This window comes from Xyrauchen texanus, chromosome 34 (assembly GCF_025860055.1).
Source record: "Xyrauchen texanus isolate HMW12.3.18 chromosome 34, RBS_HiC_50CHRs, whole genome shotgun sequence".
NCBI classification, from domain to species: Eukaryota; Metazoa; Chordata; class Actinopteri; order Cypriniformes; family Catostomidae; genus Xyrauchen; species Xyrauchen texanus.
Window position 1 is genome coordinate 1,328,302 of NC_068309.1, and position 15,162 is coordinate 1,343,463.

The 15,162-nt window shown below is 38.0% G+C and overlaps 1 protein-coding gene and 1 long non-coding RNA gene across 2 annotated transcripts; both read right to left on the minus strand.

Annotated features, from left to right (window-relative positions):
• Positions 1-5,178: 5,178 nt before the first annotated feature.
• Positions 5,179-6,094, minus strand: LOC127628210 (uncharacterized). The gene is made up of 3 exons (XR_007968616.1): positions 5,676-6,094; positions 5,393-5,581; positions 5,179-5,285 (listed from the first exon to the last, which is right to left on the minus strand). It is a non-coding gene; the product is annotated as an uncharacterized LOC127628210 (long non-coding RNA).
• Positions 6,095-6,475: 381 nt separating this feature from the next.
• On the minus strand, positions 6,476-7,308 carry LOC127627335 (zinc finger BED domain-containing protein 4-like). The gene is made up of 2 exons (XM_052103682.1): positions 7,041-7,308; positions 6,476-6,636 (listed from the first exon to the last, which is right to left on the minus strand). Exons 1-2 carry the CDS (start codon positions 7,276-7,278, stop codon positions 6,476-6,478), a joined length of 399 nt encoding a protein of 132 aa, XP_051959642.1. The 5' UTR covers positions 7,279-7,308.
• Between the last annotated feature and the right edge of the window lie 7,854 nt (positions 7,309-15,162).

Here is a 15,162-nt window from a genome sequence, read left to right on the forward strand (position 1 = left end):
TGAGCTACAGGGTGATATGGCTGCTGATATACTGTATATTATGTTGTGTAAATCAGGTGTTTATAGTAATTGTCATACTGCTATGTTGTGGAACTTTCACAGACTGTTGCACTCGTGTATATGTTTGAGTGACAATAAAGGGGTTTGGTTGATTTGAAACACACACACACACACACACACACACACACACACACACACACACACACACACACACACACACACACACACACACACATCTGAGTTCTGTCAGCTTTCTTTAAATATAGGTCTGCTATAAATGACTGGTGATGAGTGTGTGTAACTGAATGAAATTGTGTGTTTATTGTGTTTCTCGCCTGTTTCTGTAGGAACTCGACATGTTTCACTCACACACTCACGTGCTGCTAGAATAACATTCCGACCGGAAACAGTGGCGCGCACAAACATCAGTTCCGCTATAACGACACAAACAAACAGAAACATTGAAAACTAAATGTTCACAATTAAACACAGAATATATACACCTTATGTATCATATAGACATGATATATCTACACGATCATGCTGGAAAATCGCTATTAATAAAAAAAAGAGACTGGATTGTAATATTTTATGACATATTAAAGGTTTATTGAAGGAATATTCCGGGTTCAGTTCAAGTTAAGCTCAATCAACATCATTTGTGGCGTAATATTGATGACCACAAAAATGAATTTCGACTCTCGTCCCTCCTTTTCTTGAAAAAAAGCTAAACTCGAAGTTACAGAGAGACACTAAACACAACGAAAGTCAGTGGAGCTGTTCAGCCGTGACGTCAAATTGAACTGCGGTCAAGTGGGCCGCGCGTTGAAAATAAACGGTCAAGCCAGCCGCACATCTTTTTTTATTATGCGCGTCTAATCGTGTACTTACGGTATGGGTGCTGAAAGAGGTCAAACTTGACTTTTAGACTCTATTTTCTGCTATTTTCCATCTTATTAGGACACAAATAATATATATTTTTTTTACTATTTTAATGTTTCTATGCCTAAATATGATTAACATTAATTATTACATAATTTATTCATGTTCATATTCATTTTAACTATCATACATCCTTAATATTTTTACATTTTTATTTTTAATGTTATATATATATATATATATATATATATATATATATATATATATATATATATATATATATATATATTAGTATACATTAATTATTATAATATATTTATTAATGCTAATGAAATGTAATATTAATGTTATTTATCATACATTTATTTTCCATTTTTATTGTTGATTTAATTATCATATATCATGTATTAATGTATATTTACTTATTTTTAATGTTTATATATATAGTATACATTAATTATTATAATATATTTATTAATGCTAATGAAATCTGTAATATTGATGTTAATTATCATACATTTATTTTACATTTGTATTGTTGATTTTAATGTTTGTGTATATATAAAGTATACATTTAATTATTATACATCATGTATAAATTTGTATTTATTTACTTACATTTTTCATGTTAATGTAAATGACAAATATGATACAACAGGCTTTTGGTGGCTTTAATCTGTCAATTATCCATGAATTGCACATATGAACAATAAAAACCTGATCTATGAAATATGCTTGCATACCTGTTGAATGAAACACAAATGATATTTAAAACACACACACACACACACACACACAATTTATATATACAAGTATGTTATATTACTGTATAGTTTTGTAGAAAAGGCAAACTCACCCCATCGACGTGCATTCTATCACTTACACCATGTCTCATTTTCAAACACTCATAAAAAGTGTTCCTTCATAGGTTTGCTCATTCTTTCAATATATTCCTGTTCAGAGTGACTCTGACTATTACTGTAATTATTGTCAAGTCATTTTACTGTATAGTTTTGGAGAAAAGAAAAGACCAATTCACCCCCAACATCAAAACAGAAGAGAAAGAACAGGGTTGATACTTTTAAGAGAAAGCGGTGGGACTATGAAGCTCTAATTGATGAACAACTGAGGCAGTGAAAACAGTATTTTTTTAATCTACTGTGTTTAATAAGTGAAAAATGCCACAGAGCCCATGTATTTATGCGTGCAATACGCAAGGCCGCCACTAGAGTGCAGCCTCTGCACGTAATTGATATATGTATCAGTCCCACCTAGGGATGGGAATCATAAGGAATAACAATTCCGGTTCCTTAATGGTTCCAGCAGGGCCGGCCCAAGCCTTTATGGGGACCCAAGCAGAATTTTATTTGGGGGCCCCTCTGTGCCGCCAATATGATTGGATATTGTCAATGCTTGATTATTCGCACACTGTAATTGTAACACACCCCTTATCAATTGTATGAGTTGTAGCTGTGTTGCTTACAACATACCAATGTCTGCCTGGCATGATTTTACCCTTCTATGGTTTTAATTGTAACAGTAGCACACCTATATTTACCCAGTCTTGTTATCCCTCCGTTACCAGTTTTGTGGACTTCCTAGAGAACAATTTGCAGCAGAAGCTGTTTTGAATAAGTGAGCAGCTCCACTTACATTTTTTCCCCATTAATTACTTTTCTGTAGGTGTAGTGGAAGCTTCGGCCATCAGGTTTTTCAGGGAATGGGATGTTTTCCTTTATAGGCAGTGGCCCTCTGCTTACCAGATCAGTCCTTTCTGAGTCGGACAGGATAGATGACCACTCAGCCGGGTCAACTGGAGGAGCTGCTGATCCATGGTGTAGGCTGGAAGTTGCAATGGGGCCGCTGAGGTTGAAACAGATATGGAAGGAACAGCAGGATCAGTGGATGCCGGTGCTGGAAAGTGCTCCTCGTCTGCAGAGGATGGACCTGATGAAAGATGAAAATAATAATAATAACAGCTAGCCTAAGGTAATGCAACTGTCCGTCAGAAACTAAATAAAAGGTCTCACAAAAGGCATGGTTTCTCCATATAAATATATTGATCTGGGATTGTTGAAAAATCATCATCAGCTGTAGCACTGGCACCTGGGGCAGGTGGCATCGGTTGTGCCCCACCTCCAAAACATTTCAACAGTGCTCCTAGAGAAGTTTCATAAGAGTACATATTTGACAGAACAGAATGTTATTTTCTCAACACAAATTATTATACACAGCAGCAAGTCATCTGTACTCCTAAAACAACTCTTAATCTATAACTAGCTAACTGAGGCATAATGATATTGGAATATAATAGCAAAGACCCCAAAATGGTAGACTAATGTAAATAATGTAAAGTTGTTATCAGTACCAAGTTTATGAAACGGAAGCATATTTTTATTACAAAAAAATACATACCTAGGAAAGTTATTTTTACTCTGAAGACAATAACATATGTTGTACTATAATATAGATGCGCTCTATGCCCAGCAATGTTCTCTGGATGCCGGCCAATCAATCTCTCCGCTAACGCGTGTTGTGTTCGCGTGTACGTCGTGGTGGAGCTCAAAGAAAACTACCACAAATCCTCTGGCTTCTTGGCCCTCGCAGCAGCGGCGGTCCCGCGTGGCCCCTTAGCGGCGATGAAGGCCCGCAGGACAAGCTGCTGCAAGGCCGTCATACTGAATTTTGCAAAAACCATCTCTACAATGACACAGCATTAAGCGAGAATTACAGGTTAAACTACATGTTAATTGCCATATTAACAGGACTATCACACATAACATTAATGATATACTAGTACTACACATTCACTATTGAAATATTAACGTTAACAAATTAACATAACGTAACACAACAGGTAAATAATGACCCCAGGGTCAGCCCCCTATGCACTGGCAGCCATTAAACAAACAGGCTTATTGTTAATGCATAAAACTTATACTTATACTTTATATTTTGATTTCACGTGGTGATATTATGATCTTAAGGGTCTAAAGATACTAACTGTATGGTCTTTTCATAATTTAATTTTGTTTTCAGAGATCGCCACATGTTGTCCCTTTAATTTCCAATGCATTGCATTACTTAACATGTTAACGATCTCTCAAAATGTATTTAATCTTTGATCAGACTACCTGGTTATCTTCATTAGACCATGTAGATGTAGTTACTACAGTTTGGAGTCGAAATTCAAAGTGTAAATATGGTTTAAATGTGTAAACAGGACGCCTGACGTTGACGTTAATTAACTAACACACGTTAAAACGTTCAACAAACGCTACACAATTACGAGCTGCTGATTGGCCCAAAACCGAAAACGCTCAACAATACGAGTTGACAGGCAGGAATTTGGCCTCTGACCAATTGGTGTGCAAGAAGGCGGGACTTACAACGAGGGATTAAAGCAATGCAAATATGCGCGAGCTCACAAGAAGACCAGGGGCACGTTCAAGTTCAAAACGGTGCGCAACGTTTTGCTACGGTTTCCGGGTTGAACGTCATGTTTCCTGGAAACGGCGTGCACCGGTGTGCAACGGGGTTTGAGATGCGTTTTCTCTTGTTTGGTGGGTGTGTCAGAACTGCAGTCCAATCAGCAGCAACATGTATATAAAGCACGCGGAATTAAAGTGAACTCACACAATGGGTTCAAATAAAGTATTTTATAAATGTGTTCGATGCAGCTCGGTTTACACATCAACTGAGGATATTAGAAGACATGTTTGTAGAGATGGGCAGATCGAGGCTTCGTGAAGCAATGAAACAGTCGAAGCAAATGTGCCATTTTGTTTCGAGGCTTCGAATCAATCCGAAACCCGTCTCCACGGTGACACCTAGTGGTCACTTGCAGGTGTTGATCTGAAACAACCTTTACAAAGAGCTAATAAAAAAATGTGTTGGTTTTTTTTTATTATTGTATTTTTGTAATATATGAAGCTTGTAACCTGTAGTCTCTTCACATTGCATAATGTGATTTTGGTCATGAAAAATGAATATTAATAAAAATAAATCAAGCCACAATGTCTCCCTTTCTTATAGATTTTTATTCAAAAATATTAATTTCTCTGCTGTTGAAGGACTCAGCCTACTTCTTTTTTACAGATAATTTCTCCAGCCTTTGAAAAAATTCTCTCACAAGGGACACTTGTTGCTGGCATACAAAGATATTTTTTAGCTAGGACATACAAATGAGGAAAGATTACTGCTCTCTCTTTCCAGTAAGTTAGAGGATCATGAGTTCTGGGCAAAAGCGCGTCGCTGAGGTATTTTTTCACTTCCACTGTGGCATCAGCTGTAGGATTGTGTATCATCTGGGTCTCCACGGATACGATTGTCAAAATGTTCCCATAAACTGTCTTGTGTTTCAACTGGTGTTGATGATGGGCCTGATGTTGACATTTGTGGTTCTGAATTAAAAGAAACGGCAATTAGTAACAAATCATAAACTGACAACACATATGAAGTATAAATTTCATGAATCACATTACATAAGATAACATAGACTGAAACTCACCAGGAGTTGTGTTTGAACGCATCAGTGAAGCACACTCCAGTGTGATGTGCTTTTCAGCATCCAGGGCTTTGGCAGGATTTCCAAAAGCCACATTTTTAAACCTTGGGTCCAGCAGTGTAGCCAGTGCCAAGGCTCTAAAAGTCTCGTACCCTCCACATCTGGAGTGCAGACCTTCTTGTAGATGTGAGCCTATGAGCCAACACAAGAGAAAACCATATTAATTAAAATAATGACAACAATATGAGAGTTATGGCCAATTACACGTATGGTCATAGTGTCCTACCTAATTGTACAGTTGATTCCTGCGTTGCATTTCCTTTTTCTGTGCAAGCTTGTGCTGCAACATCCTGTACAATGGTATGAGCTTTGAAGCAGACACTCTCTGTTCCTCTGACATCTCTGTTGTTGCTAGTTTGAATGGTTGAAGAAGTGTCAATGACTGTTGAATAATGTCATACTCAAGACTTGTCAGGGGAGCAGTATCACTGTTTAAATTGGCAAGTGCAGCAGCCACTGGCTCACGTTGCTCATACAAGCGTTGTAGCATGTCGAATGTGCTGTTCCATCTCGTTTCAACCTCCTGTATCATTTTCAGACTTGGTCTGCCCATCAAGCTCTGCATCTCCACAAGCTTGTCCTTTGCTTTGCAGCTGGATCTGAACAACCCCACTATCTTTCTGGCTTTCTGGCGAATTTCATTGATGACTGAGGTTTGATCCAGGGCCTTTTCACTATCAAATTCAAATTATGAGCAAAACATGGGACATGGCGAAGGTTGAGTAGCTGGGCACTTAGGATCATGTTGGATGCATTGTCAGTCACCATGCAGTGAACTTTGGAGGTTATTCCCCACTCAGCCATTAGCAAGGCTTTAGCCTCCATGAGATGCTGGGCTGTGTGGGTTTGGTAAAACCTCCTTACACCCAGTAAAACAGTTGCCATTGTTGCCTCTGGTGTTATGTAATGGCATGTTACACCAAGATATCCATCCATATTAATGGAAGACCACATGTCAGCCGTCAGGCTAACAAATTCGCCTTTTGTAGGTCCTCCATTGTCTTCTCCTTGGTTGTGTTGTACCTTTCAGCTGACCATTGTTTTAAGCACCTTCCGGGATGGGAGGACATAGCTTGGATCAAGCTTGTTCACAAAGGCCCTGAAACCCTCATCCTCCACGATGGTGAAGGGCTGCAGATCCTTCACCACCATGTTCAGAAGAGCCTCATCCAATTCCCTCTGTCTGCCTTTTAAAAGAGAAGATAAAACATACTTTCAGACAAATATATTGGAAAAATAGTAGCCTACCGTGAAAGTAGTCTACTGGTTCATTTGGAAACCTTCCTAAACAAAGTTATGTTATGAATATTTATGCTCAGTGTGCAGAGAAAGATAAAGTGCATTATAGAAATACAACAATTACAAAAAAACAAAATGATGTCTTGGCTGTAGATTGGGTACTCATATGTAGACATATAAAATGTATATTCACAAAGTATAATATTATATTGACAACATTTGTTTTTAAAGTGATTGGCAGTTGTGATTGGGATGTTAGGCATGTCTTAGTCCATGGCCTTTCTAAACAATGGCCCAACACTTAGTTATTATATTTCACTTATAATTAGCCTATATTTCAAACAATGCATACCTTGCTTAGATGGCCCAGCAGTGTCAGTAGCAGGCCTTGGTACAGGGGGAACACTACCATCCTCTGCACCCTGCAGAATGGCAGGATGAATGCTCCTCAAATGGCGCATCATGGATGATGTATTGTTGCAGTAGGCGAGCTGCCGATCACAATACACACATCTCACTTTATTTGGGGTTTCCAAATGGAAATGCTCCCACACCACAGATGTACGGCATCTCTTCTGTGGAGCCTCCATTTCTATCTATCTATCTATCTATCTATTTTATATGTAGCCTATCTATCTAATAATCTATATGTATCTGTAATATATGTATCTATCTATTAATATATATATATATATATATATATATATATATATATATATATATATATATATATTTCTATCAATGCATCTATTCATGTGTCACTATATGTACTCTGTGTGTCTCTAAGTCAATGTGTAAATGTAAATTAAATCCTAAATATAACTAAACAAATCGCACTATAAATGTCACTATATCACCAAAAATCCACTATCTCAAAACCAAACTCCTCTCACAAAAACCCACGATATGAAAATGCGTTGACAAAACTTTTATACTGTGTGATTGTGTGATTTGTTCCCGAACCGACCAATCAATGAAACCCTGATTCGGCGGAGCACTCCACCTGATGAAACACTTAGACGCTTCATTTAGCCGTTGTCACGTGACGTGGGTGTTTTGAATCACGCTTCGGATCAGTGTTTCGAATCATCTTTGCTTCGGGATCTCGCAAAGCTTCGGAACGTCTGTTTCGCGCCAGCCATCCTTACATGTTTGTCGTAAGTTTTATTGTAAAATATAGGATATCAACATAATGATGTAGTTGTTTAGGCTATATTTTTAGCTTCATTGCAAGTGTATGACATTTGGTATAGAAATAAACAATGGTAATTAAGTGCTTTTCCTAAAAATGAGAAAGAAAATACAGGGTATTAAAACAGTATGAACTACAAATCAAGTCAGTATGTGAGGCTAAATAGATGTTTTAGTCTGAATTAGGTAAGATGTGTGCTTCCATTTCAGTTTCAGCAATCCCTTTGGGACAGGCTAGTGCATCAAATGGGTCTAGTCAACTTCCACTGGGCCTACACATTCCTGCTGCACCACAGAAGTTGGCTCCTGCACCACTGCATTTGCCTCCAGATACTACACCACTTAATTTGTCTGTTGCTGGACCATCACCTGCCTGTGCTCCAAAGTGGGCATCAGTGTCAGACCCCCAACACATGCCAAAAGGTACATTAAGTTCATTCCTTGCACAACTTTTCTAATGATGTATTGTCTGTTACTTATCTATTTAAATGTGTGCTTTAGATTCAAAGCCATGGACGCACAATGCAACATTGCTTTTAATTTCTCTGGCAAAGCAAATGGCTGAAGATTTTCAATCTCCTGTGTTAAAGAAAGTAGAAGTGTGGAAAAAGGTAGCTACACAAATGCAGGCAAAAGGATATGACTTTGGAGCAGAGGCATGTGACAATAAGTTCAGACAGTTAAAACACAGGTTTGTTTTGATACTGGCATTTGCATTATTTTGGGAGTATGGCCACTTGAAGACATTTGCTATTTCTGGGTTTCTCTTAATAGATACAAAACAATAGTGGACAGTAAGAAGAAGACTGGGAGTGGTGCCAGCAGCTGGGTCTTTTTCTCATCAATGGAGGACCTCCTGGCTGATGATCCCAGTGTGGAGCCGGTCCTGGTCATGTCATCTTTTGCTGGTGATTATCTTTTCCATGTTAATTATTTTTTGTGCCACATCAACCTGAATTAGCACACCAGATTCAAAGAAAATGTTATTCATGATTTACTAAAAATATTATGTAAACATTATTGGATGTTAATTGTAGGTTTTAATTAAATCACTCTGTGATGGTCTCACATTAGCATCCATGTTGGATACATAGTAGCTCCAATGTTGGCATCTATTTTTACTCCATAACTTGGTAGGGTTGCTAACAGCTTTATTTAAAGGATGTCTATTGTGTGGCTCAGGTGATTAGAATCTGGGTTAACTGGATGTTTAAAGAAGCTTTGTTGGTACATGACTCAAATGTAGAGGAGATGTGTCCATGTGAGAACCAAAAAATGTATTTGTTAGAGGCAAGTGATGTTTGCTGCCTTCATCATTACCATTTTAAGGCCACCAAGTTTAAACTTCTTTTTTTTTTTTCCCCACATAGAGGCTTCTTCAGGATCATCAAATTCACAATCATCAAATTCACAACCCAAGGCATCAGCAGATTGTAGCAAAAGGAGAACGCGCAAGTCTGAAGCACCTGAGTGGTTTGAACAGTCAGTCAGTGAGCAAAGGAGGCAGATGTCAGAAGTCATAAGCCTGCAAAAACAAGCAGTGGAAGTGGCAAGTGAACGTAACAACATCCTAAAAGATTTTGTTTCTGCTTTGACGAAGAAATAGCAATTTGGGTTTTCTCCTTTTTCTACATTCTGCTGATGGTGGGTTCTATTTTGTTTGTTTAATTACATGATGTGCAGTATATATGCTGAGAGATATAAATGCAATATTGATCACCTCACATTTGTGGCATTTTATTCATTATTTTACTTCCATTCTGTTATGAAACAAAAACTTCTGAAAACTTAGGTGTACACAATAAGAATGAGTTAAACATAAACTTTAATCATCTTCCACCAAAAATAAAGCAAGTTCATCCCTTTTTCTTTGACCTGAAGTATTTTCAGGGTATCCTGCTTCACAATCATTGTCATTGTTGCCATCCACTTCACAATCCTCCATTTGGTGGCCTTCCTCCCTCAATGAAACACACGCAGCTGTGATAACCACTGGGACTTTTTTAAGGTCTCCCATGGGCAAGTATTTTAGTCGTCTCCATTTCCCCTTTAGAAGGCCAAATGCCCTTTCTATCACAACTCTGGTGGAGCTGTGGACTGTGTTAAATTTTTTTCTGTCTTTGGGACAAGTGCCCATTATCTCTGTATGGTGTAATGAGAGATGTGCTGAGTGGGTATGCAGAGTCTCCAAGCAGGTGGTTGTCACTTCTCATCACATCCTGGAGATGGCTATTTAATGGGCAGTTTCGAAACACTCTAGCATCGTGCACAGACCCTGGCCAACCAGTGTACACATCCAGGAACCTCATCTGTGATGTACACACTGCTTGGAGTTGAATACTTGCATGTCCTTTCCTGTTTATGTAACTGTTTCTATGGAATGTGGGTGCTAGGATGGGAATGTGTGTGCCATCGATTACTCCAATGACTCCAGGAAAGCCAGTTTTGTCCTGAAAGCCATTTGCCAGGTTTGCAAACTCATCCTCTCTGGGCCATTTAATGTGTTGGTTACTCAGTGTACAAAGGACTGTGCAAATATCCGAAAGAAATATAATGAAGGGTTCCTTTTGACATATCAAACCGGTCTGCAACACCCCTGAAGCTCTCTTGGTTTGCCAACAACCAAATAGAGCACAGCAATTGTTTGGGGATGTCCAAGGTTCTGTTTGCAAGGAAAGGACCAACTTTCTCACAGAGAGCCTGTAGAAAAGTATATGCAGCATTTATATTAGAAGTTTCTACATCCCTATGATGCTGTAAATAAGATGAGACAAATCTTGCTATGACTGATGCACATATTGCTTTATACAGTGGAATTTGTAAGTAAATGTAATTAACATAAAAATAAATTCATTAAGAGCAAGTATTTTGTTTGCACATGTTTACTTACATTACAGGCAATATAACTGAAATATTAAATCACAGGTATAGATCTGGAACTTTTAAGTCTGTCAAAATATTTTGTAATTGCAATGTCTTGTGGTCCTTTCCTCAGGAAGGTTTGCTAAACACTGATTAAACGCTACACATCTCTATATATTTTGCTATTGAATTGTGAAGTGACCATTTCATAAACTTTTCTATACTCCTCTGAATATATTATGGTAAATATTACAATAATATAGCAAAACAACAGTGATCAGCAATAACAAAACAAGGTCATACAGATCATAACTTCTCTCGGAGGTAAGAAGTGGATTATCATTCACCTGAAATGTTTGTCTTTTCATCCTAAAATGCGAGGCAAATGTTGTATCACAATAATTAGGAACCACAGTTTCCACAAATCCCTTCACTCGATTGGGAAGTTCTCTCGTGTTCTGGGCGGCAAGTGCAGTAACTGTAACATCGGGCATATTTTGCAGTATTAAACACATATTTATACCGACTTCATCAGGCTCCGAAAATTCTTCACAAAGAACACAAAGAATGGCCTTCTCAGCTGCCATACTATGGTTGCAACTCTTGCGTCATCAGAACAGTGCGTTCAACGCATCACCGTTTCTGTTTAAAAAACGTTGTGCAACGTTTTGTCGGCGCTGAACGCAGCCCAGATGCACATCATAATGCAACTAAAGCCGAATCCTTTATTTTTTACATATCATTTTAGGATATTGTTAGATAATTAATTATTTCACAGATATATCGAGGAAATAATGACTTGATATTGTCGTGGAATATTGCGAAGAGTTTCTCTAAGTTGAAGAAAATTTTCAGAGTCTTGAGTTCCAGATGCCAAAGTTGTAGTTTATTGATCACCAACAAACAAGAGACCAGTCAGCTGAATGTTCTGACTCTATCCTCCTGAGTTCTCAGTTATATACCAGTTATTTAAAAAAAACATACATCAACTGGTAACTCCACTTATTTTTGACATAAGTCATAGTTCATGATAAAAGTGCATCAATTTTAGAAACACCTGTGTATGAGACAAACAGCCATGTCCCCATCACATACCTTTTACCTTTGCCCTACATTTCAGTGTACCCTCATAATGAGGCGGCCTTGTTTGTTCATACACAGTATCATTTGATTAATGAAAGAAAATACAAGCTCCAAAGATATTTAACTCATCAGGGTAAAACACCATGCCAGAAACATATCATATAAGAGATATCTAACTTATTAAAAGTGTTTTCAGTAAGAAGTGCATCCTGTATTTTAATGAGATACACCATATATTTTAGAGATATGTGTCAGCATAAAGGAAATACACCAAAGATATATGTCAGAATACTACTAATTAACAGAAACAGCAAAACACCAGCTGCAAGAATACAAGACATCATTCATATAATAACTGATTAAAGAAGTACATCCTGTATTTCAAGGTTGTATACCATTCTTTGTGTTCTCTGCAGCATCAACACTTTTAGTAACCTCATATGCTCTCTCCTGGCTCACACAAAGGCCTAGAAACTCATATAAGTATTTTGATATCTAAGAATGATTATTATACCATCTAAAAATGATTATTCTACAATATATTCCCCCCTCTGGGACTAAAAGTCCCACATACTAAGTCCCTCAAACCACAGTATAGCCACATAAGCCAGCCAATTTAATACAACCGTAGCCAAAATAGGCTACGCACTAAGTTATCAATACCGTGCTGATGGGGCCACACTCTGCAGGATTGTGAACCAAACCTCTCCCTCCACAATCAGCTAGAAGGTAAAAGTAAAAGTAAAAGATTCCAATCCTCTTATCTATTGTCAATAATGGGGGAGCAGAAACAAATCATATTATATGTAATAAGCATGTGCATGCAACTTGAAAGCCTTGCGTTGTGTAGAGTACAATTGATTATTCATAAAGAAAAAAAATATATATATAAGATAAGATATATAAGAAAATACACAATATATTCCTCCCTCAACACGAGCTACATCCTTCGTTGGCAGAGGAACTCACAGACAATTCCGGTAGCCTGGAGCGCTATCTGGTGGTGTGTTGGAGCAGACAGCGGGTTTTTAAACCACCAGTTGAGTCTATTTACTCTTGCAGCCAAGCACTGAGGTGCTCGCCACTCCTTTCTTCACATGTTGCTCTTGTATGTCTTCTCTTGGCAATTACTTCACAACTATATTTTCTTGAACATAATCATCATCAATACTACTTCTACTTGATTAAATATATCGTAATATAAACTTTGTTAATTATTATAAGTAATGGGTTATATTGAAAGTAATAGGGGAACATGTCAAAAATAACAAACAAAACACCCTCTAACTCCTTTCTTGAGATGCTATCTATTCTGTCATGTAAAATGAAAGTACAATAGTCATGCTATCTCCCTTACTATCAAAAACATGAGAAAAGTGTTCAAAAATAAAATTCCCCTTAAATTAGTGTCATTTCTGAATTGCTTCTCAGTAAATCTCATCAAGTTCATCCAATCCTGGTCCAATGGTACAGTATCTAGTTTCTGTCCCTGTTTGTGTTGACATCATTGATACAGTCACCATTTGCTTAGCCACTGTTCTAGCCATTATTGATCTTAGAACCGGTATGACACAGCAAAACAACAATGCAAATAGGGTCAGTCCTATAACGATCATTATACCTAGTTTCATTAAGCCCAACTTCCATGATCCAAAAAGATCATCGAACCATTGGCCAAACATCTGATCCCTTCCTGCATTAGATTTAACTTCCTTTCTGAGGTCATGCAGTTTTTTCATTGCCTGTGTAAAAGTTCCTTCTGGGGATGTATTATTTGGTATGTATGTACAGTAATCTGCTCTGAACATAACACATACTCCTCCTTTATCTGCCAATAACCAATTTAGTGCTTGACGATTTTGCCATGCCATTTTACTAGTTACCGCTAATTGTGTTCCTAATGCCTCCAATGCCTCATCAGTATGGTTTATAAACCTCTGTTGGTTATAGTAAATATAATTAATCCATTCTACATTTTTGCTGGCTGTTACCCATACAAATATTGACTCAAAGCCTGATTTAATTTCATTCCTAGCTTTAAATTGTTGTGGTATTCCCCTTGGTTGACCAATTGCATCCAAATAAACATCCGGATCTGGGGAGTACGCTCTTTTCACCCTTGCCTGTTGTTTTACAAATGGATTTGGTGCAGTTTGGATTTCAGAGAGATCCCACTCTACCATAGTTACCTCTTGTAGTAACCTTACTCTAGCGCACAGCCCTTTCCAGTTTTTAGGTAGAGAGGTTTTCAACTGACCTCCCCACATAACCAAAAGTAGTCCGCTATGGTTTCTGTTTGTTCCTGATGAATCTTTACCGAAGGAGATACTAAGGTTTGATTTTCACATCCTGTAAGGCAATGACCGCCACTACACCTAAACATCCTGGGGTTATATTTGCAGTAAAGTTCTGTCCTAATGTTGCTGTTGCATAACGTGGTCCCCCAAATCTGATTACATTATTGTTGGAAAACATTTCTTCGTCTAAATGCCATATTACTGCGCAATTGCCCTTAAACTGTCCTACATTATTTTTTCCCTTGGTCCTGTTAAAGCATTCATATTCCAGTTGTTGATTAATCGTAAATGATGATGGACTTGCTCTATTCTTATTATCCACGTGTACATCTAATTTCCTACATTCATCTCCCCACCTTATCAGCTTACTATACTTTTCATATTCTGGGTGACCTAGGAAAGCCAAACATTCCGCTGGGCAGAACACTGTTCTTCCTTTAGTGCCACAATTTTTGGCATAATACTTGGCGCAGTGTCTGTAATCATACTGATTCGGAACTACTGTCAACTTCTTCAACGGTGAGGGTGAGCACATTACACAATTTGTCATGTCTGCCTGCTTAACCGTATATTTTGCCCATCTATACCAGTCGTTTTGATTTGCATGTTGTAATAGTTCTTCTACTCCTGCTGTCTCTATAGGCTCCCAATCATACATCAAATCTAATGGTTTTGTCTTATTTTGGTTAACTATGCTTCTGTCCTTTTTTGGTTCACCTTCGTTCAATGCTCCAGATGCTCTCTTCTGTCTAATTTTTTGTTCTATAACATCTTGTCCTTGCTTATTCTGGGAAGAAAGACATAAGTTCTGAGGTGTCAATTGTAGGGAAGTCATCATACCATGGTCGCTCTGACGGTCCTTCACCGGGTGAGTCTGGGTCTTCTTGCGCTGCTTCCCCGGTAGGCCCTGTATCGGGGGAAATACCTGTCCCAAATACATCATCAATATCATTATCCACAGTACCTCCTTCATCCCCCAACCTGTCCTCTGCCTCCGACAATATGTCCTCCCACGGATGCCTCTGTTGGTCTGCTTCATAT